The sequence below is a fragment of the Terrapene carolina genome, unplaced genomic scaffold, assembly GCF_002925995.2.
Source record: "Terrapene carolina triunguis isolate 2854851 unplaced genomic scaffold, T_m_triunguis-2.0 Scaffold210, whole genome shotgun sequence".
NCBI classification, from domain to species: domain Eukaryota; kingdom Metazoa; phylum Chordata; order Testudines; family Emydidae; genus Terrapene; species Terrapene triunguis.
Window position 1 is genome coordinate 50,364,111 of NW_020664561.1, and position 23,514 is coordinate 50,387,624.

Here is a 23,514-nt window from a genome sequence, read left to right on the forward strand (position 1 = left end):
ACTTTTTATCAATACATTAGAAGCAAGAGGAAGACCAAAGACAGGGTAGGCCCACTGCTTAGTGAAGAGGGAGAAACAGTAACAGGAAACTTGGAAATGGCAGAGATGCTTAATGACTTCTTTGTTTCGGTCTTCACCGAGAAGTCTGAAGGAATGCCTAACCTAGTGAATGCTAATGGGAAGGGGGTAGGTTTAGCAGATAAAATAAAAAAAAGAACAAGTTAAAAATCACTTAGAAAAGTTAGATGCCTGCAAGTCACCAGGGCCTGATGAAATGCATCCTAGAATACTCAAGGAGCTAATAGAGGAGGTATCTGAGCCTCTAGCTATTATCTTTGGAAAATCATGGGAGACGGGAGAGATTCCAGAAGACTGGAAAAGGGCAAATATAGTGCCCATCTATAAAAAGGGAAATAAAAACAACCCAGGAAACTACAGACCAGTTAGTTTAACTTCTGTGCCAGGGAAGATAATGGAGCAAGTAATTAAGGAAATCATCTGCAAACATTTGGAAGGTGGTAAGGTGATAGGGAACAGCCAGCATGGATTTGTAAAGAACAAATCATGTCAAACCAATCTGATAGCTTTCTTCGATAGGATAACGAGTCTTGTGGATAAGGGAGAAGCTGTGGATGTGGTATACCTAGACTTTAGTAAGGCATTTGATACGGTCTCGCATGATATTCTTAACGATAAACTAGGCAAATACAATTTAGATGGGGCTACTATAAGGTGGGTGCATCATTGGCTGGATAAACGTACTCAGAGAGTTGTTATTAATGGTTCCCAATCCTGCTGGAAAGGCATAACGAGTGGGGTTCCACAGGGGTCTGTTTTGGGACCGGCTCTGTTCAATATCTTCATTAACGACTTAGATATTGGCATAGAAAGTACACTTATTAAGTTTGCGGATGATACCAAACTGGGAGGGATTGCAACTGCTTTGGAGGACAGGGTCATAATTCAAAATGATCTGGACAAATTGGAGAAATGGTCTGAGTTAAACAGGATGAAGTTTAACAAAGACAAATGCAAAGTGCTCCACTTAGGAAGAAAAAATCAGTTTCACACATACAGAATGGGAAGAGACTGTCTAGGAAGGAGTACAGCAGAAAGGGATCTAGGGGTTATAGTGGACCACAAGCTAAATATGAGTCAACAGTGTGATGCTGTTGCAAAAAAAGCAAACATGATTCTAGGATGTATTAACAGGTGTGTTGTGAGCAAGACATGAGAAGTCATTCTTCCGCTCTACTCTGCTCTGGTTAGGCCTCAGCTGGAGTATTGTGTCGAGTTTTGGGCACCGCATTTCAAGAAAGATGTGGAGAAATTGGAAAGGGTCCAGAGAAGAGCAACAAGAATGATTAAAGGTCTTGAGAACATGACCTATGAAGGAAGGCTGAAAGAATTGGGTTTGTTTAGTTTGGAAAAGAGAAGACTGAGAGGGGACATGATAGCAGTTTTCAGGTATCTAAAAGGGTGTCATAAGGAGGAGGGAAAAAACTTGTTCACCTTAGCCTCTAAGGATAGAACAAGAAGCAATGGGCTTAAACTGCAGCAAGGGAGGTCTAGGTTGGACATTAGGAAAAAGTTCCTAACTGTCAGGGTGGTTAAACACTGGAATAAATTGCCTAGGGAGGTTGTGGAATCTCCATCTCTGGAGATATTTAAGAGTAGGTTAGGTAAATGTCTATCAGGGATGGTCTAGACAGTATTTGGTCCTGCCATGCGGGCAGGGGACTGGACTTGATGACCTCTCGAGGTCCCTTCCAGTCCTAGAATCTATGAATCTATGAATAATGCATCATCAAGTTCAGAATATTTATTTGAAATTTCTCCTCACTGGCTCAGCCTCATGACACACTCAGCTCGGGTTTGGAAGAGTCCCAGAGGGGTAAATGGTTAGACAACATTCTTCCCAGATATTTCAGTATAATACAAAAACTGCTATTTTAATTTAAGTGTCCTGCTCCATCAGGGCCGGCTCTGGCTTTTTTGCCGCCCTAGGCAAAAAAGCCACCCGCCGCCCCCCCTCGGCCCCCCCCCAGCGCGGCAGGGGAGGGCACCGAGCCCGGCCGCGGGCCCGCAATCCCCGACTGGCTGGAGCGCCGGGGGGAGGGTGGCGAGCCCAGCCGGGGCTCTCCGCTCTCCCCGGCGGCCAGAGCACCGGGGGGAGGGCGGCGAGCCCAGTCGCGGCCCCGCTCTCGGGCCGGAGCGCCCCGCCGCGCCGCCCCCCTCCAGGCGTCGCCCCAAGCACATGCTTGGTGGGCTGGTGCCTGGAGCCAGCCCTGTGCTCCATAGATACACCCTGCGGCATCACCATTTCAGTTCATTTCATAAGAGACTTCTTTAAAAAAAAGATGGGGGTGGGAGGGGAGTAGGAGGAGGGGAAAGCAGTGCACTGAAAGGTTTTTAAACACCACAGACTTCTACACTAGTTTTGCAGAGGGAGCAGCCACCAGAACAACTCTAAGCAGGGTGACAGACCAGACAGCAAATGTGAAAAATCGGGACAGGAGGTGGGGGGGGGGAGGGTGTAATAGGAGCCTATATAAGAAAAAGACCCAAAAATCGGGACTGTCCCTATAAAATTGGGACATCTGGTCACCCTAACTCTAAGTGGCCTGGCCTCATACAAAAATAATTGTGCACTAGTTAGCACCAAAATAGGCCAGTTATAAAATGTGACTTTTAAAAAGCATTTTGATATCAGTGACAAGACAGTGAAAACTTTCCTAAACATTGTTTGAAAAACAGTCACATACCGCCACAGCTGTGGTCAGCATAGACTCTCAAGCTGGACCCAACTCATTATTAAAAGAGAGGGGGTGTTTGGTAAGAGTGTGCTCTGTGATGGCTCTGAGCCTCTGGACCCTGTTCACCTTGGTCTAAAACAGACTGAATTTGGTGTCCTTCTGAGTACACTGCAAAAGACATTTGCTTGATGGGGGGATTGGAGAGGGCTGAAGATGAGGCAAAGGAAAGTTTGTAAGTGGCTAGATGACTTCCTGTTTGAAATTATTATTTTTGCTGTTGGGATTTTATTGTATTATTTATTTTGTGTTAGAGGATAATAGCACATGCTTTTAAAAACATTATTATATTTAAATGTATAAATAACTGCACAGCACCTAGCACAATAGGGTTATGATGGGGTCTCCTAGACAAACCACAATGCAAATAAATGAATGATTAATAATGATAAAATAATAATAATAATAATAATAATAAATGAATGTTCATCAGATGATCAGATCCTGCTCCCACTGCAGATGACAATGGGAGATTTGCCACTAACCTCAGTGGAAATATATACAATAGTATGCTCAAAAAACATCACTACCTGGCACATACACACAGTGTTTGTGCTCTATTTTTTATTTTCCAAAATTATTATTAGCTCCTCCCCAAACAAGCAGACACTTAACATATTGTCTAAATGTTTATTTAATATTTATTATTAAATAATGTCAATAATTATTTTATTATTTATTTTATTATTTTTAATTGTTAAATTAAATGATTTAAATAACATTATTTAATAAATTTGATTTTATAAATGTATTGATTTTTCCAGTGAAACAATTTTAACACATACACATTCTTATAAATATAATTAATTAACCTTAGCTTCTATAATGGATGAACCACTAAAAAAGTACCCTAATTGTGAAGTTCTTAGGGATAAATTGTCATTTGTAAACACAACTTGCTATGTTAAGATAAAATGAATGGTTATCTATCAAGTTTAACATTTCTTTAACAGCAACACAATGGCATATTCAATTTTTAGCAATACAATTCTTTTAATCTCATGAGATGAGGATAGTGGTAATTAAATCTTAGTATTCCTGGATGACTGGAATACTGAAGGCAGTTAACATATGATTCCTCTTTTCATTATTTTGGAGCTTGGACAGTGAGACTAAAATGCATGTTACAATGTCTGAGACAAGGTGGGTGAGGTGATATCTTTTATTGGACCAATTTCTGTTGGTGAAAGAGACAAAGATTTTGTGCTGTCATTACAATGGCTGGAATTGTGGCGAATAAAAAGGGGAACAAAAGCAAATGACCAACTATTTGCTCTTTCTATTAACTCTGTTTAGCATATGCATTAATAAAAATATTGTTTTAATCTTTGTAATAGTTATTATGGAACAATAAACATTTGATTTGAAGAATTAAATACTCTGGATTAAATCCTGACCCTATTGAAGGCAACAGCAAAACCCCCACTCATTTCAGTGGGGCCAGGATTTCACCATCTGGGTCTAACCCTACCGCACTTCCTCTGACAACACTTCCATTGACCCTGATAACTTAAATAAAGTTGCCTGAGTAAGGACTGCACAGTTTGACCCACGACAGGCAGTCACAATACCATGTAGGATTTAAATACATTTTAAAATGCTTCATTACCACAGCTTAAATTTGGAATAAATGTATGAGGACAAAATTGTTAACATTAGGAGTATCTAAGGTAGGGTGACCAGACAGCAAATGTGAAAAATTGGAACAGGGGGTGGGGGGGTAATAGGAGCCTATATAAGAAAAAGACCAAAAAATCGGGACTGTCCCTATAAAATCGGGACATCTGGTCACCCTAATCTAAGGACAGGCTTTTGGTCCTGGGATTAGTGCATCACATGTCCTTGGGAAAGATTCACTGCTAATACTCACAGTCAGTCTTCTACTCCCTGTGCTAGCTGTGGCTGGGACACACTGCTACAGCAGTGAGCTCGATCGCATAGGAGGTAGGAGAACCCTAGTGTCTGATGTAGGAATGAACTGATAGGTTCTGTTAGGAGTCCATTTCAGTTCTCATCAGCTAGAAAAGCACCGTGACATGGAGTCTGAAAGAGGCTAAGCCAATAGGACAATGAGGGATCCAACATCCTTCACTAAGGCATGCATAAGACGCTTCCCTCATCTTAAAAAGTAAGTCCCTCTATTAGTTAGAAGATTTTTTTCCCTGTGATTCAGGTATATATGTCAGAACAGTAAGGGCCTAATTCCACAAAAAGTACATTTAATGGCTGTACTGTGCAAGTCCCTCCCTCCCATAAAGCAGTTACCATTCTCCTGCACAGCACAAGACACACACATTTTATTACTCGGGTTTTCCCTATCATCCAAATCCTGGAGCTCGTTATACAGTTTTTATACAGTTCAAAATGAGTGTTTCTTGAGTCAGGGATGTACAAAAACAGTGTAAGAACCTCCGTGTTGGCCCTGTGTGTTTAAAGAATACAGAGTGAAAAAAGATGACGTCATGAAAGTATATCACTATGAATATCTTACACCCCCCTCTCATGCCCACACGGTAGAAGGCCATGCAAGCTGCAAACACTGGCTTTCATCTGGCTGGATGATTCAGTGGGAAATCTGCAAAAGAAGGGAAGCCCTTTTTAGAACTGAAGGTTGCCTTGATGCAGCACTAAGCTAAGTAGTAGGGTGGAGCTGATCACAAAGTGCCAAGATCAAGAAAATGGTGCTTCAGTTCCTGAGATGCTCTTCAAAATGCATTAGTGTCTTTGTTTGTAACATACCTGGTTATCTTGCCAAAGGGAAGATTACTTCCTCCATCTGTCTGAGGGTGCCATCTAGAACTAATTTTTCAGCTCATAGCCCCCTTACCGTCCTTGTCTGACTGTAAGATCTATTCCTGATAAAAGTTGAGGAGAGCTGTATATCCTGGAACTATGCCTCTAGAGTAGATAGGGGTCAGCCCTAGGATGTACTTATCTCCCTGCTTCTGATAATGAATGAATCAGTCAGTCAGACTGGGAAGAGCCCACCCTGCATTAGAATTACAGAATGATTCCTTGACTATGCTCAGGGAGTCCCTCTGACATCACTGATAGCTGCCCAACTGCCATAGATGGCAGTCGGACTTGATGGAATGACAGACTGCATGATGGGAGGAACACGTGTCAAATGTCTAATATAACACCCCACAGGTGTGGCTGAGGGGAAAACAGTTTTTATCAGTTGCTATGGAATCATGATTAGTTTATATATCTACAGAGCCAGTGAGAAGAGAAATGAAGGCTATTTTTTGAAATAGATGTCATGAAATCAATCCTTGAAGAACTTCTGGAGTCAAAGGCTAAAAAGGTTTGCCTGAATATCTTATGTTACTCGATATAGAAATAAATCTAACTGTGAGACGTAACATGGGTGTCATTTTTCAACTGGAGTTCATCACAAGAAACTACTCTTTGGTCTCATTTAGAGTTTGTTTATGTACATAGTAACAGAACAACCATATCTTAGTAAATGCAGCAGCTTATCTTAGCAGAAAATAAGTAAATGAAGTTTTAAAAAAAGAGAGAAAAAGTACGGTGAAGCATGGAAACCTTTAAGAGAAACTTTCCCCTTATTCTTCCTAACTGCTAAAAGAAAACCTGATGTTCTTCTTTTAAAACGTGTCTGCCTCTAGGTTCTTGGCACAGGTTTACTGATGGGAGGGCCAGCAATCTATTTAATGACTGCATTGACGTCAATAGCATAACTGAAATACTTACTAAGATGCATGATTCCAACTTTCAGGGGGAGGTGTGTTTCTAGGGTGTATGAAACATGTGAAATGGATTCTTTCTGGGAACGGACTACACTTGAAGAACAGGAAATGAAAACAAAAATGTTAGCAGTATCTTTTGAATGTTAGTCAATTATTTTCTTTTTCCATGCAGATAACTTTTAAAGTTTAATGTTGAACAAATGTTTAATTTCTGGCAATATCAGAACTATTTTACTGTTTCAAGAGTTTAGACTTTACCCAATTTCACGTCTGTAAAATTCTCTCTGTTGAATTTCTGATGCAAAATTGAACGTTTGCTTATAAGTGGCTCCTTTCTACAAAACTTTAAAATTTTTACCATGTGTAAAATTTAATCATGTGTAAAATCTAATCAAAATTAGAATCTCATTTAAAAACCACTGTATTATTTTGAAAGAATTATTCAGGTTTGAAGGGACCTCTAGTGGGTCACAAAATCCATTATCCTTGTAGCAAGGCTGATTTCATTATACATAATTAGTTACTTTTTTAAGAGCACATTACTTAGATATTTGGTGCAATAGAGATACTAGCCCTGTGCAAATATTGGTTAGAATTACAATGTATTGTATTTGCTGGACTTGAATGCTCTGTTTTAAAGCCAAAAGGCCACATCTTGCAGTCTTTATTGTGGCAGCACTCACTGGAGACCGAATCAGGACTGCAGAATTTCACACCAAATGTTTTATTGTGCACATAGACAGATTCTGTTCTCACACCAGTGTAAATCTGGAGGAACAGTACTGGCTTCAAATGAACAATTCCAGATTTACGACGGTGTGTAACTAGGAGCTTACTCTGATCCATAGTTATTAATAACACCTATAGATAGATGGACTCTCTTCAGTGCAAGTTTAAGAATTAGCTCGTCATTCATTTACTTTCTATTTAAATGTTCATGCATGAGTCTGGGTACATTTTACACCCACGTCAAAAATGAAATATTACAAGTTTTATGTTCATGTAAAGGCATGTGAGAAGTGCAGACAAACGTGCAGATGTTCAGGAAAACCGAGTCAAGGGAACAGGCAAGGAAAAATACCAATCTTTCCCTCCCATCCCCAAGAGTGGAATTTTAACACCACTTTAATCTTATGAGACTTGAAAAGCCTGTGTGTGACATATCACACAATGCTACAGCCCCTGAAGGCTAATGTTGCAAAGCATAACTGTCAAGTGTATTATATTGCTAGGTATATAATTAATTGTTTGGAAATACCATAATTATTCAGAGTTGTAAACACCTAGGGGGTACTAGGTTGCTTGCTGTTGGGAAAAGTTTGTGCAAACCTCTTCTAGCCCCAGGAGATACACAACATTGTTTGACCCTTAGTATTATGCTGTGATCCTGATAGCCATGTTGGACATTTTTAAAGCAATATTCTATAAAATATCAGAGGGTAGCCGTGTTAGTGTGTATCTACAAAAACAACAAGGAGTCTGGTGGCATCTTAAAGACTAACAGATTTATTTGGGCATAAGCTTTCGTGGGTAAAACCTCACTTCTTCGGATGCATCCGATTCTATAAAATAGTCCATCATGCAAAAATTGCTCAGATTATTTGCTGGGGCATTGATCTTACAGGTCAAACATAATACCCTTACCCTACTGCTTATCTAGGGGCGGCTTCCTCTTTTACAGCTTCACTGTTACTGACACAAGAGACTTCTCCCACCATCAGGAACAACAGACTCCTTATTTATTATTTATGATGTTCCATAGATATACACCATCCTTTACACACATATAAGATGTCAGGTCCCTGCCATGAGGAGCTTACACTAATTCAGGTAAATACAACATGAATGATACAAAAATCTGGCAGAAAATTCAGATCCGGGAGTTTTGGAGAGGAACTGGATAGTGGAAAGCTAAGTGAAAAACACAGATATTATGAAGGGACTTGAAGGAAGAAGAGGAAGGCTGTTCCAAGTGTAGGGTGTGGCGTGAAAAAGAGCATGAAGCAGAGTGGGAATAGGACACAAAGGGAGTAATTATGAGAAAGCACTGAGAGGAATAGAGGATCTGAGACGGAAACAAGAACAAAGATATAGGTGAGGGCGGAGCAGCGCCAAGCTGTGAAGGGAGAACAAGGAGCTTAAGTTTAATGTGGAAACGAATGAAGTGATGTGAACAGTGGGGAAACAGTCAGTGGTGGAAAAGAAAGATGGATGGATATGGAAGAGGTGTGAGGCTGGGAGGCTCGAAAGGAGGCGGTGACAGATCACCAGTCAGTGATCAAGATTTAATTAGTTGGAGTCCAACAGGGTAGGAGAAGAACCAGAAGAACACAGTCATGGCAGCCTAGAAAGGAGAGGCACTAATGAAGAAGGCAATCATTCATTGTGTCCAAGGTAGCTCAGAAAAGTTAGGGCCGTGGAAAGGCTCGTCTCTTTGCATGGAAGGAGCGATCATTAGGGACCTTAGTGAGCTTAGTTGTCCTTTATATGAGAAAGAGAGAGAGAGAGAGAGAGAGAGAGAGAGAAATGAACTGGAGAAGAACAAAAGAGGAAGTTGAGGTAAATTGAATATACAGCACATGGAAGGGGCTTGAAGCTGGAATATAAGGAAAACAACAGAATGCTTGAAGGCTGAGGGAAAGGAGCTAGAGGATGAAGATAAAGGAGAATAAGAGGTGGGACAACGATAACACCTTTAGGTTAGAGTAGTGCTCTCCCTGTGCATCGAGCCATGGCCCTGCCTTCTCCCTGCCCCTTTGTGATGGTGTGCATCCCTTGGTGGCTAGCAGGGAGCCGAGCCGAGCCTCGGGGCACTACAGCAGTATATACGTATATAAAAATCGTAACTCCTATTCCCTTGAGAATGGAGACCAGGGCTGCATCTGATCCAAACACAAGGGATCTAAGGGGTGAAGTCCTTGCATCTTCCCCCTGCTCATCCATGCAGGGGGTAGGGCACAATCTAGTCCTTAGTGGACACTATGTGGTAATATCCAAAATCACCCGTCAGTTTATTGTTAAGTGAACAGATATATTTCTCACATTTAAATGCCTCTAAAAAGTTTTACTCCTTCCCCATATCTGCTTCTGTACTTAGAAAAGCTGGCAACTTTTCATCTCCCTGCTGATTTTTAAGACCCACACCACTGCGCTCTGAATGAAAGTGATGAGGGACAAAACCCCTTACTCAATCCATGTGGGACAATTTTCTTCTCAGTTACCCTGGTGCAACCTACTAGGGAAACAGAGCACAGCATTTGGACCTTTGAAGATTTGTCCACTACTTTCTTTGTAGTGTATGAAGGAAAGAACAGTGAACCCAAAATACGCATTATAACCTGGTGTGACAGGTATAACCGCACACAGTGACGAAAGAGTTAAAGTGGCCTGAGAAGCTACCTGGCTGCACCTGGAGTGGTGTCAGGCAAACAGGTGATCAAACCCTGGCAGGGAGGGAGGGGCTGGAGGAGGGAACAGAAAGAGATCCAGGTGAGAGGTATCCACAGGGCCAGATTAACCTTTTGTGGGCCCGGCGCCAAATATATTTGTGGGCCCCCATGGGGGCAATGGCACATGGCGCGGGGGGTGGGGGTGTCAGTTCCTGGAGTGAGGCGCCAGCCAAGGGCATGGCATGGCAGGGGCAGTCCCGCTCTGCCCAGCCCAATGCGAGGGCACTATTCACAATCCAGCAGTTGCCAGACGCAGAGTGTCCTGCCCAGCTCTGTGCTGCCAGCCTGCCCCTTCCTGTCCAGGAGGGTCCATGCCACGCCACACAGCCGCCCCGCCCAACACCCCCCTGACTCCCTATGGCCAGAGCTCCCCTGGACTCACTATGCCTAGCGCCCCCACCCAACCCTCCCACAAATGCACAACGCCCTGCACATCATGACCCCTGCCCAGTGCCCCCCTGCCCACAGCCCCACCACAACTGCCCATCACCCCACACAGAACCCCCACTCCCTAGTGCCCCAACACACACAGATCTTCCCTGCCCCCTCACAACCCAGCACCCCCCCCAGACCCCTCGAAGGCCCACTCCCCCATGCCTTGCCTCCCGGCTGCACTCACCAGCCCTGCTGGGAGGTGACTGTGTCTGCCGGGCTGAGCCAGCAGCACAGCCAGGGCTGGTCCCGGTGCCAGGAATCGCTCTGGCCCCTCTGGAGTGGTGCGATCAGCCAGGTCCTCCCTCAGGACCCACTTGCCTGGAGGGGCCCAGCCAAGCCCCCCCACACTGTTTCTCCAACCCCTCCCTCTCCCCCCTCCCCAAGACTGGCCAGGCTTCTGCACCACTCCCAGGCGGCTCAGCTCTGGGGAGACAGGCGGAGCCCCACAGGTGGTGGGAAGCAGAGACTGCCCGGAGACAGAGGTGCACTGGGGTTCAGCCAGGAGGCAGAGAGGAGTGCTCGGTCAGCCGGTGGGCAGGCTGAGAGGAGCAAGTGATGAGCGGGAAGGAGGCAGCGTGCTGGTGGGGTCTCTGCACAGTGCAAGCGGAGCAGGCCAGAGCCACTTCTGAGCATGGGCCCAGCTCCAGGGTGCCACTGGTGCCATTGTAAACCTGGCATTGGGTACCTGGGAGCTTTCCCTTGGGCTGGGAGAAGCCTGGGAAGCTGAGTCCTGAGCTGGTGATAGGGGCCAATCAGGGACTGTAGTCTACCTGAAACCCTGGGTAGAGGGAGAGAGTGACACCCCGAAGTGGTGGGAGTGAAACCAACAAACCTGGGTCAGTGTTAGGATGGTTTGAAGCTGGGGCTAGCCTGCAAAGAAGGCGGCTACCAGCTAAGTTCAGGTGGGCTGAAGATTCAGTTGTTTTGCTATTTTCTGTCTGACTTTAAGTCTGAGATCTTGAATAGCGCTGGACTCCACTACCTAGTTTGTCCGGAGAGCCAGGTCATGTCAATGGCTGAAATAGGTCAAAGGCCACATGGGGAAACTGAGGCACAGCTGTTGCATGCCACATACAGACACTTGAGGCGGGGGATGAGACAGTGTGGTGCAGCAGCAATTTTGCCACGCCTGGGTAATAAATCACACCAACAAATTAGGTAGTTTTAACATTGGAAATAAGATCATTGTAAACAAGTGAATTTACAGAATGCAGTTGAGATCACATTAACACGCTTCTACATAATTAAAAAATGCAATTGGGTACTGCTTGTATTAATATGCATTGCACGGAAGGTTTGTTGCCTTAAACTGTTCTCATTTCTAATTGTGAAATAACTGTGCCAATGATGGATTTGGGTTTTGGGGTTGTTCTTGTTGTTTCTGCTACAGTCACATGTTTAATTTTAAAAATTTTTATTTAAATTCATAAAAAAAAAATCTATCTGGTCCCATAATCTGCAGTTATAACCAAATAACAGGAAAAATCTGCCCGATTTGCTTAAGCTGATACCAAAGACAAAACACAGGATGTTCACTATGTGTTGCTCTTCCTTTTATGACTGTGGTTATAACGTTAAGAAAAGTTTGAAATTGACAGTGACATCACTATCAGCATTTAGTGGTTTGTCGTATATAAGCTGTGGCCAGGCATTTCATGGTCTAGAGAAAAACAAAGACAAAAAACAAACTGCATAATTTGTTATAGTTTATTCATTCCACACTAGGCCAAAATCATCCTTGGTGCATTTCCCTGGGAACACACCAGGGATGAATTTGGTCCTTTATTTTAAACAATTGCCAAATCCTGTAAACTTCCATTTTTGGCCACAACTGGCATGTTATCCTTGAAATTATCCACAGCTCAAGGATAATTTCATTAATTTATACTAGGTTGCTTTAAACCATGTATTTTGTACTTTTCATAACAGGATATAAATCACGCTGCTAATGACAAAAGGAAATGAATGTGAGATGTTCTTACTGACGTCAATTGATGGGTGCTGAATCCATGAATCGAAGTATGACAATGGCAGATCTATAATAAACATCTAACCTTAAATATATAAACAAATTTTGATTTAAAATTACATTTTTTATCTCTAAGGATACAGCACAGGCTAAATGCAGGCAGAATGCTTTACAGCTTCCCTCTGTGAAACTTTCAGGAGACATAAGAAATACAGCTGGCACCTCATCAGAAGTGTTCAGATAGGGAACTCTCCCTTTCATATCTTTCAAATTACAGCCCTTTTCAGGCAAAAGGTGTGACCACTCTGGAAAAATAAAGAAACTTAATATCCAACGGGCATTAGATTTCCCCCCTAGAGTTAAAAGAGTTACAGTATGTAACAGTAACAACAAGGAGTCTGGTGGCACCTTAAAGACTAACAGATTTATTTGGGCATGAGCTTTCTGAAGAAGTGAGGTTTTTACCCAGGAAAGCTTATGCCCAAATAAATCTGTTAGTCTTTAAGGTGCCACCAGGCTCCTTGTTGTTTTTGTAGATACAGACTAACACGGCTACCCCCTGATACTTGACAGTATGTAACAGTGCATATGGGTGGGTATTGTGAGGCAATAATCAATGTAAACTTCAGGTAGGATGTGGGCTATATAGTAGCCATCAGTGGAATGGTGAAAGACAAGCAGACAGTATGGACAGCAAAGTGGGAATACTAACTGCTGATCACTTTCAGTGCAGCAGTTAAATGAGATCAGAATTCAGGCTGGTTTTGGGATATGTGACATTTGTACATTCGTGTAGGATAAAGGACACTATGGACACCCTATTCTGCCCCTTTTAGTTAGGCATATGTCTGACGAAAGCATGTGAGCATTTGTTAGTCAACACTCTCCACTCCAATGCCATTCCCTTACACTTTCCACATGAGGTACAAGGAGGCTACAAGTCCAGGGCATAATTTACCAAAATCAACTGTGGCTAAAGTAGCATAAGCAGCCCCTCAGAATCCCAGTCCAATGATAATAAAGATGAGCTGCTTAGCCAAAGATTAGATGGTGTTGAATTATGTATTATGGCTATGGACACTGGGCCGCATTGATTAGTGGGTGCATTTAACACAGAGAGCATAACTAAGAAACTGGATCATCAAAGTTAAGAGTTGCACCGGATTGGGAGGTGGGGCAGATCTATCAGAGGTTTGAGCCTGAGGCAATGAGGGATTCGTGTCCTACTGGAGTGTCACAGGATGGGAAGGAACTGGGGCTTATCTGAAGAATGGCGGCTCTGGAGGATCATAGAGAAGTTGAGGAAAAGGGGACTATCAGATGGTCATAGAGAAGGACAGAGGGAGGGGAGAGAGAGACTCTGAAACTTCATTTAGTTTGGATAATACTGGAGTAGTGTTATGAAATTAATAGGAAGGGGCATATTTGGGAGGAGTCTTGCCAACTACTCTGTGTCCTTCAATACACAAAAGCCAATGAAAGATTACAGAACCAGTTTCTGTACCTGGTCAGATCTATTTGACTTGGACGAATTCATGTAAACAGTTGCACAGATGTCTTTGGAAAGGGGACTAACAAAATGAAAATTAATATTTTTTATGAGTCCACTCTTTCTGTCTCTCATAGCTTAAAACCAGAATGTATGACTGGAAGTCTTTATATGAGGTACAAAGTCCTGGTGTAACCCACACACCTTCTGAGTGTGATGTGTCCTATCTAGTGGCACTGAGACACAAGAGAGCGAGAGAGAGAAAATGAGTCTGCTACACAGCCTGATCTAACAGCCATATAGCTTTTAGCTCATGCAGTAGAGGCTCATTTATTTAGCTCCAGAGGTCCCAGGTTCGATCCCGCCTGACAACAACCGGAGTCTGTCGGTGTTACACCTGCATGGAAACCAAATAAAATCTAATGAAGTCTCCCTACTCAAGAATGCTGCCCTAAAAATACTATTTAATTTACTTACCTAATCTCTACTCTATCTTCACTTCACTTATCTGATTGTAGGGGAGGGCAGCTAGGGTAAAGTTGGTAAAACCTATGGCATAAGCACTAAGCAATATGGGATGAAATCCTGGCCCCACTGAAGTCAAAGGCAAAACTCCACTTGACTTCTGCAGCGCTAGGATTCAACCCACAGAGTTTACATGGGAAACATGGACAATAAACCCTCTGGGTGCCATTCTAATCTATGATCCATCTAAGAGAAGGATTAATCCCCCTCTCTCTAAACCAGGGGTGGCCAACCTGTGGCTCCAGAACCAGATGCGGCTCTTCAGAAGTTAATATGCAGCTCCTTGTATAGGCACTGACTCCGGGGCTGGAGCTACAGGCGACAACTTTCCAATGTGCCGGGGGGTGCTCACTGCTCAACCACAGGCCCTAAACACTAAAATGAGGCACAATTTTGCTTCACTGCCGTTTTGTAATACTAAGATAAAAATAAATCCACATACTGATGATGAAATGCATGTTGCCTTCATATCATGGATAAATACCAAGATATGCTTTTATGTCTAGCATAAGTTATCTGAATGCAAGATAAATGTAGTAATATCAGTATTACCAACCCCAAGTATTCAAAAATCATGAGACAGGTTTAAAAATAATAAATTTTGGGTCTCTTTTCATTTGTCTTCTGGTTTTTGAGGTTTTTAGTGTTCATGTTTTCATGCTTTTCTCCAGAACCACGAAGGCCAAGGGAAAAAAAAAGAAAAAAATAAAATAAAAAAAAGAGCAGAGAGATTCATAAAAATCACATGATTCAAGGTGCTGGGGCTTTCAGCAAAATGCCAAATATCATGAGGCTCATGATAAAATCTCAAGAGTTGGCAACTGTGCAAATCCCTATAATTTCTCTGTAAATGCAGAAATAGGGGTCTATAGAAATTACTCTAAATACAGTATGTACAGAATTGAACAGAGAATGATATCCTTGCTGTAAAATTCTTTAAGTGGTATACAAAAATTCTATGGTAAGGTTATCATTCTCTATTAAATTGCACAGGACTTTTTCATAAGGCATATGAGACAAAAGTCCTACTAAAATCATAATTTACAGATAAAAGTGGTGAATTGTGTTCCTCTTAATCCTATTGAATGCTGAGAATATGACAGTGAGCAAATGAGGAGTTTAAGATGATATGTGAACACTGCATTAGAGGCTTTCGCATTAGAGGGGTTAGTTATTTTTTGACTAACCTACCAGAAGAGTCTCCAATATAATAAATATTTTGATATCACAAAATATGGATCAGTTTAGGAAAAATCAAATGACTATGTTAGCTATTAATCCAGCCGCGACTGAATAGCACCCAATATGAAAATCACCCTTTAGCAGTCACTCCTTGCGCATAATTACTGAAAATGAGAAGATAAAATTTTATGAATGAATAGTTTCACATCCACATCTGTTTATTGGTAGGAAATAAAGCTTCATATGCTGCAAACAGGGCTGTCCCTGCCCTACAGGTGCACCATGCTGCTGCTTCCATTGGCAACATGGGGTGTATGGGGGGGGAAATAGACAATAAACAAACCTGGCAAAAATAAACAAATCCCCTTCAAGATGCAGCTTCCTCCTTCTGCCTCCCACACCCCAGTAGCTGATCCCTCTCTCTGCTTCTTCACCTACGTTCTGTTGCTCTCCTGTCACCCACAAGGATTGCTCTCGCCCTCTGCCTCCCTTTGCTGCTCCTCTTTTGCCACAAAGCAGCCACTGCACACTCCTCTCCCACCTGCCCTCAACCCCAGCACAGACTGTGGTAGAACAGGTGCTGAACTATTGATTGGGACTCACTTTGCTCTGTGTGAGTAAGACTAACCCTGGCAGTGTGAGCTCAGCTGAGCCCTGATTGGTGCACTCCTTCTGGAGACTTGGCTTAATATTATTCCCCTCCAAGACCAAAGAGAACCCAGAACCCTTCTGTGTTGGTCTCTGAGGGGGAAGAAGCATGTGTGCACAAGTCTGAGTGACAGGGTACACGTGAAGGGGAACAGTTAGGATATATAATAGGAACGTCCGGAAAGTGAAAAAAAGAAAGGAGGCAGTGACCGGGAAGAAGAGAGAGAGAGGCAGGCAGAGAGACTGGTAAAAACAAAACCTGGGAAAAGTGGAATGGACAGAGGGAATCGCAGTGATGGAAAAGTATACACTAAGGGAAATTTTTCTGAGGGGAAAACAGGAAGACAAAAAGGAGGAAAAGATTCACCAAGAAAGAGTGAAGGAAAAGGGAAAAAGAAGGAACATACATACATAAAGGGGAACAAGTGAATCTAAAACCACAATCAGAGAAATATTAATGGGAAAATGTCAAATAACCCTATAAAACTTGGGGTGGGATTCAAGAGATGGATTAGTGGAGGGTGGGGAAAGAGAGGTGAACACACAGAGCAGCAAAATGCCTAGGGTCAGCCCTGACAGTAACGGCTAAATGAAACCTTTTGCTAATGTAGGGGCTGTTACTCTGTAGCAAGAAGTTGCAGCGTTCAGTAACAATTACCTACAACAGCAGCAAATGGTGCATCTATCTTCAACAGTCATGAATCATTGTGTCCATGAAACTTCTATAATATTCTCTAAGTCTGAACACTGCTTTGAGGTAATTCAGACAATAAACTACATGTGTTTAAGAACATAAGAATGGTCATACTGGGTCAGACCAAGGGTCCATCCAGCCCAATATCCTGTCTACCAACAGTGGCCACTGCCAGGTGCCCCAGAGGGAGTGAACTTAACAGGTAATGATCAAGTGATCTCTCTCCTGCCATCCATCTCCACTCTCTGACAAACAGAGGCTAGGGACACCATTCCTTACCCATCCTGGCTAATAGCCATTAATGGACTTAACCTCCATTAATTTATCTAGTTCTCTTTTAAACCCTATTATAGTCCTAGCCTTCACAACCTCCTCAGGCAAGGAGTTCCACAAGTTGACTGTGCGCTATGTGAAGAACTTCCTTTTATTTGTTTTAAACCTGCTGCCCATTAATTTCATTTGCTGGCCCCTAGTTCTTTTATGGGAACAAGTAAATAACTTTTCCTTATTGGCTTTCTCCACACCACTCATGATTTTATATACCTCTATCATATCCCCCCTTAGTCTCCTCTTTTCCAAGCTGAAAAGTCCTAGCCTCTTTAATCTCTTCTCATACGGGACCCGTTCCAAACCCCTAATCATTTTAGTTGCCCTTCTCTGAACCTTTTCTAATGCCAGTATATCTTTTTTTGAGATGAGACGACCACATCTGGATGCAGTATTCAAGATGTGGGTGTACCATGGATTTATATAAGGGCAATAAGATATTCTCCGTCTTAGTCTCTATCCCTTTTTTTAATGATTTCTAACATCCTGTTTGCTTTCTTGACTGCTGCTGCACACTGAGTGGACGTCTTCAGAGAACTATCCACGATGACTCCAAGATCCCTTTCCTGATTAGTTGTAGCTAAATTAGCCCCCATCGTATTGTATGTACAGTTGGGGTTATTTTTTCCAATGTGCATTACTTTACATTTATCCACATTAAATTTCATTTGCCATTTTGTTGCCCAAGCACTTAGTTTTGTGAGATCTTTTTGAAGTTCTTCACAGTCTGCTTTGGTCTTAACTATCTTGAGCAGTTTACTATCGTCTGTAAACTTTGCTACCTCACTGTTTATCCCTTTCTCCAGTTTATGAATAAGTTGAATAGGATTGGTCCTAGGACTGACCCTTGGAGAACACCACTAGTTACCCCTCTCCATTCTGAAAAATTATCCATTTATTTCTACGTTTTGTTCGCTGTCTTTTAACCAGTTCTCAATCCATGAAAGGATCTTCGCTCTTATCCCATGACAACTTAATTTACATAAGATCCTTTGGTGAGGGACCTTGTCAAGGGCTTTCTGGAAATCTAAGTACACTATGTCCACTGGATCCCCCTTGTCCACATGTTTGTTGACCTCCTTCAAAAAACTCTAATAGATTAGGAAGACACGATTTCCCTTTACAGAAACCATGTTGACTTTTGCCCAACAATTTATGTTCTTCTATGTGTCTGACAATTTTATTCTTTACTCTTGTTTCAACTAATTTGCCCAGTACTGACGTTAGACTTACCAGTCTGTAATTGCCAGGATCACCTCTAGAGCCCTTTTTAAATATTGGCGTTACATTAGCTATCTTCCAGTCATTGGGTACAGAAGCTGATTTAAAGGACAGGTTACAAACCATAGTTAATAGTTCCACAATTTCACATTTGAGTTCTTTCAGAACTCTTGGGTGAATACCATCTGGTCCCAGTGAATTAATTAATAAGAATTAATTAATAAGAATTAATTCAATCCATTGGCATGCACTCTCTCTCTTTGTCACCGAATAAATGATTTTTTAAAAACATTTCAGAACATCCTAATGAAGACAATAGGAATTTTGCCTGAAAAAGGTCTTCAGGATTTAACTTTTGATTTTAGCTCTTATGCAGTTCCAATGGAAATAAACTGAAATTAAAACAAATGTAAAATATATAGCTATGTCTGAGCCTGTTTAAGTTTTGTCATATAGGGCCTGTCCAGGCCTATATAGAATAGGGAATCCTAAGGATAACAAATTAATTACCTTCTGCAGCCATGGCTGGCCGCCCAAAATTACAATGTTCTTCTTGCACATAAAGGGTAAAAATAAGAACAAGACTATATATATATATATATATATATATATATATTAAAAAAATGGGCCTGATTAGGTATATCTAATTTATATCAGTGAGAGAGGAGAATCAGGCAAGATATCTTATAAAATAAGAGATCACAGTTTTAACAGTATGATATATAACCAGGGACACACAGTTTACTTTGAAACTTTCCAGTGATTACAAATCACATTCATACCTTGCAGGCTAACTCTGGAGACTGGTGGCTGACTCGCTGCTGGAGACCTCCTGTGGAGGAATAAAGAATAAAACATTTATACAGTATTATCATTAAACAATGTGGTTTGCCTTCTTCTTCAGGTATGAAATACCTTTCATGCTCATTAGAATCCCAAAACACTGCAAAGTGAAATTAGTGGTTGATGAAGAATTTGGAATCTCTCTCTTTTTAGTTTTAAAAAATCCACACATCTCATGCCTTCCAGCTACACATACATAAATTATGAACAGAACATAAACCAGTTAGCTACAAAAAGATCAGTACCATCATCCCACACTACCTTTGCCACAATCATCCCACTAGCTCAGAAATGCCCTGAAGGTCAGAAAACTCGGGTTCTCTCCAAGAAATGGGGGCACAGAACTCCTGAATCAAGATCTGTCTCTTGGGAAATACAAGCCTTATATGGCTTTAAAGATTACTTTCCACACCTTAAACTCCACCTGGAAGCAAATAAGGAGACAGTGCTGTCTTCGGAGCACTAGTGTCAGGGCCGGCTCTGGCTTTTTTGCCACCCCAAGCAAAAAAAAAAAAAAAAAAAAAAAGCGCGGGGGGCGGGGGGGGGGGGGGAAGAAAAAAAAAAAAAACCCGTGGGGTGGCCGGAGCGCAGGTGCAGGGGGACTCCCTGCGCTGGAGACGTGCCCCGGCTAGCGGGGGGGAGGGGGAGGGAAAGGGGGAGAGAGAGAAGGGGGGCAGCCAGGGCTTCAGCGGGGCGCTCGCCCTGCGGCCCTGACTGCCGCACCACCTGCCGGGAGGGCTCCGCGCCGCTTCGGTCGGCAGGGAGGGAAGGACACGGGCTACTCTGCCGGGCTTACTACAGACTTGGCACCGGCTGGTGCAGACAAAGCGCGCAGCCCACGCCCAGCAGGGCGCTCCCCTCCTCCGCGCCGCCACCCCCTACAGGGCGGCCGGATCAGCGAACAAAAAAAAAAGCGGCCGTGTCGCCCTAGGATTGGGCGGAATGCCGCCCTGTAGAATCCGCCACCCCAAGCACGAGTTTGCTCGGCTGGTGCCTGGAGCTGGCCCAGACTAGTGTAGTGAGCTCCCTGAAGCTAAAAACACAAGTGAGCTGCTTCATTCAGCTGCAGTTATAGCTTCAAGCTCCCCAAGTAGGGCATCTTACTGTAATCCAATCTGCAGGTCAAAAAGATCTAGGTAACTCTGGAGGTCGCGAAGAGCTAGATGACCTGGCAAGGTTCACATTAGAGCGAAATGGTGTGATCTTTTTCCAAAGTATACATGGGCTACGTCTACACTACGGGGCGGGGGGGGGGGGATCGATTTCAGAGACGCAAATTCAGCTACGGGAATAGCGTAGCTGAATTCGACGTATCTGATCTGACTTACCCCGCTGTGAGGATGGCGGCAAATCGACCGCCGCGGCTCCCCTGTCAACGGCGCTTACTCCTACCTGGGCTGGTGGAGTACGCGCGTCGATTTGGGGATCGATTATCGTGTCCCGACGAGACGCGATTAATTGATCCCCAAGAGATCGATTTCCACCTGCCGATCCGGGCGGGTAGTGAAGACAAGCCCATGGAAAGAGTCATTTTTAGCCAATGTCACCTAGTACTCCAGAGGCAAGGAGGGACCAAATTAATTCTACAACCAGAATTTCCAGAAGGGCTCAGCACCCACAAAACAGAGTCAGATTTTCAAGAGCTCAGCTCCCCTGTGGGGAATTTAAATATGCAACTAGACTCTCAGAAGAGTTCAGCATTTTGGGGAGTATGTTGGATGCTGAATTATTTTGAAAATCTGCTCCCAACTGTCGGTACTGAGCACTTGAAAATCTGACTCCTGAGTTCATTGGAAAATCTGCCCCCAAATCACAACCCTCTTTGAAAAGGGGTAAATTCCTGTTAATTAAGGGGACAGTCACTATCCCTGCAAAATCATCATAATTCTGCTTCCCCGTGTAACCGGCACAACTCCATGTTATTTTCATCCTGGCCTCTATCACAACCTAGTGGTGGAAAGGCAAACCACCTAACTTTGATGAAAAAGAGACCTACAGCTCTGTAATACTGACCCATCCCGGATATAGAATTCAAGTTTATACTACAAAGGATCTGGATGCATTCTGCCTATGTCCCGTTTTGTGCAGTTGTTTGGAAACAATGCAGGAAGTACACAGGTCCTGAGAAGTGAACACACACAGCCACCAATTTGGAGTGTTTGATATATAATGTTTTAAGCGAAGGAGTTCTATTTTAGCTGTGCAAATAATGATTTTCCATGGTTTATAACAGACCAGTCTGGGATTGTATTCACAGGAACAAGGAAAGACACCTCTCGGACTTCAAGGTTACCACCCCTGCCAAACTGCAGATTGCGACTCCCAACCTTTGAGACGCTACAGCTGTTCAAAAAATGATCTGAAACCTTTTTTTAAAACCTAACCAGAACTATCGATTTTTAACTACCCTCCCTCTTGAAAATGGCTTGTTTAAAAACTTTAAAAACTTAAAAAAAAAAAAAAAATACCACCGAGGCAGACAAAGCATGGAAAATTTTACTCTGGAAGATTAAAGTTTTCAAAGTTATATGCAAATGAAAGTGGGACATTTTGTCAGAAAATGTTAGAGAAACTTAATAGGTGTCACCTAAAACAGACAATGTCAAGAGCAAAATTCCAAGGACCTACCAGATAGTACTTTTCAACGATACCCCTGACTAACCCAGAAGTGATATTAATGGTGACTTCATATGAAGTGGCTATTTCAAAGCAGAACACAGAAACAAATGATCACTATAACTGTGGCAATATAAAAGGCTAAGCAAGATAGAAAATGTTCAGGACAAGGGAGTTAAAAGAACATTTTACTTGTTTCCAATGCTTTCTACTCCACATCAGAAAAAAAAAAATCTTAAAATGAAAATGAACATGCTGAGCACTTTAGATTTAAAATTAAGTTTATTGTACGCACTACTCTGGATTTTACTTGTAAACATATTTTCATCTTATATTATGTATCGTTTTCAGTCATGTACTAATGAAACTGCCTCTCTAGCTCGTGTGTGTGTGTGTGTATAGAGGAGCAGTTTCTTTAATAAATGACTGAAAATGATATTGGCCGGTCCTACAGATTAGTCAAATGTGACTAATGGGTCTGGTCTGAAACAGCATATTGTGCTTCTAATAAAAGGCTGGGAAATCCAGAATGGCAAACTGGATGATAACTCATCTTTTTAAAATGCTAGTTTATAAATATTATTTCTTCCTCCCCTCCTAGTTAACCTTTTTTTCTGTTTATCATGCCAGGTAGGGTTACTAAGTTAGGGGCAGCATTGCAGACAGATGAAGAGTTAGCTCAGTCAGGGGCAGAGAGTAGGTGGGATCAGAGATCAGTCCCAGGAGCACTTTCCAGTGCATGGTTCTCTCTTTCTGAAGACACTAGTGTGCAGCATCACTTCCTCTTGCTCCCCAGACTGTCCCACAAATCACTCAAGTCCATTAGTTGCCCCTTCACAATTGCTCACCATCACTCAGCATTCCCCTCTGTCCCCAATTATATCCAGCCCCTCTCTCTCTGGAGATTCTGCCCCACCAGGAACCAGTGGGTTCTTCTCTCCCACTCTCCTTGAGGCCAGGAGCTTTCTCCTCTTCCTCCTCAAGGCTGGCACTCTGGGAAAAGGCTTGTTCTTTGCCTCCTGGGCAGGGGAAAAGGAAAGGAGAGGAGGGCCTGGAGTCAGCCTGTGATAGCCTATAGAATGCAGGTCCCAGAACTCAGGCTCCTCACTGTACAGACTTCCCCCTCCTCTCAAAGACCAAGCTCTTCCCAGGGGCAGCATTAAATAATGGATCGGTTCAAGGTAGGATGGGGAGAGAAAAACAGTCCCCTGTGCTGGAAGAATCACACTGGTGCTCTCTGCTGTTGCTGTTGGAAATAACAGGCAGAAGCTTAAAAAAAAAAAAAAAAAAGAGGTAGGCTCTGCAGGCTTACTGGGATATCTTTCTAGGCTCTGTCTCTCCTTTCCTGGGAATTGCTCTATCTTCAGCCACTCTGTGCCCTCGCTCCAGCCTGACCAAAGAGCAGCAGTACTTTTCTGCCTTCCCCCTACTGGAACGGACAGTTAATATTGTTTGGGCTGCTCCGCTCCTGAATCCCTTCTTCTCCCTCTTAAAGCAGAAGTGGCTCCTGGGCTGCTTTGTTCCAAGGCTGTTCTCTGTATGTACACACACACACACACACACACACACACACACACACACACACACACA

At 42.9% G+C, this 23,514-nt stretch overlaps 1 protein-coding gene across 2 annotated transcripts in view; it reads right to left on the minus strand.

The window, feature by feature from the left end:
- LOC113404959 (cAMP-specific 3',5'-cyclic phosphodiesterase 4B) overlaps positions 1 to 23,514 on the minus strand; it is a 348,028-nt gene that overhangs the window by 62,733 nt on the left and 261,781 nt on the right. For both annotated transcript variants that reach the window (XM_026655435.1, XM_026655436.1), the window contains one exon: positions 19,248 to 19,297. In XM_026655435.1, coding sequence (XP_026511220.1) covers positions 19,248 to 19,297 — 50 coding nt within the window. The remainder of the gene's footprint in view (positions 1 to 19,247; positions 19,298 to 23,514) is intronic.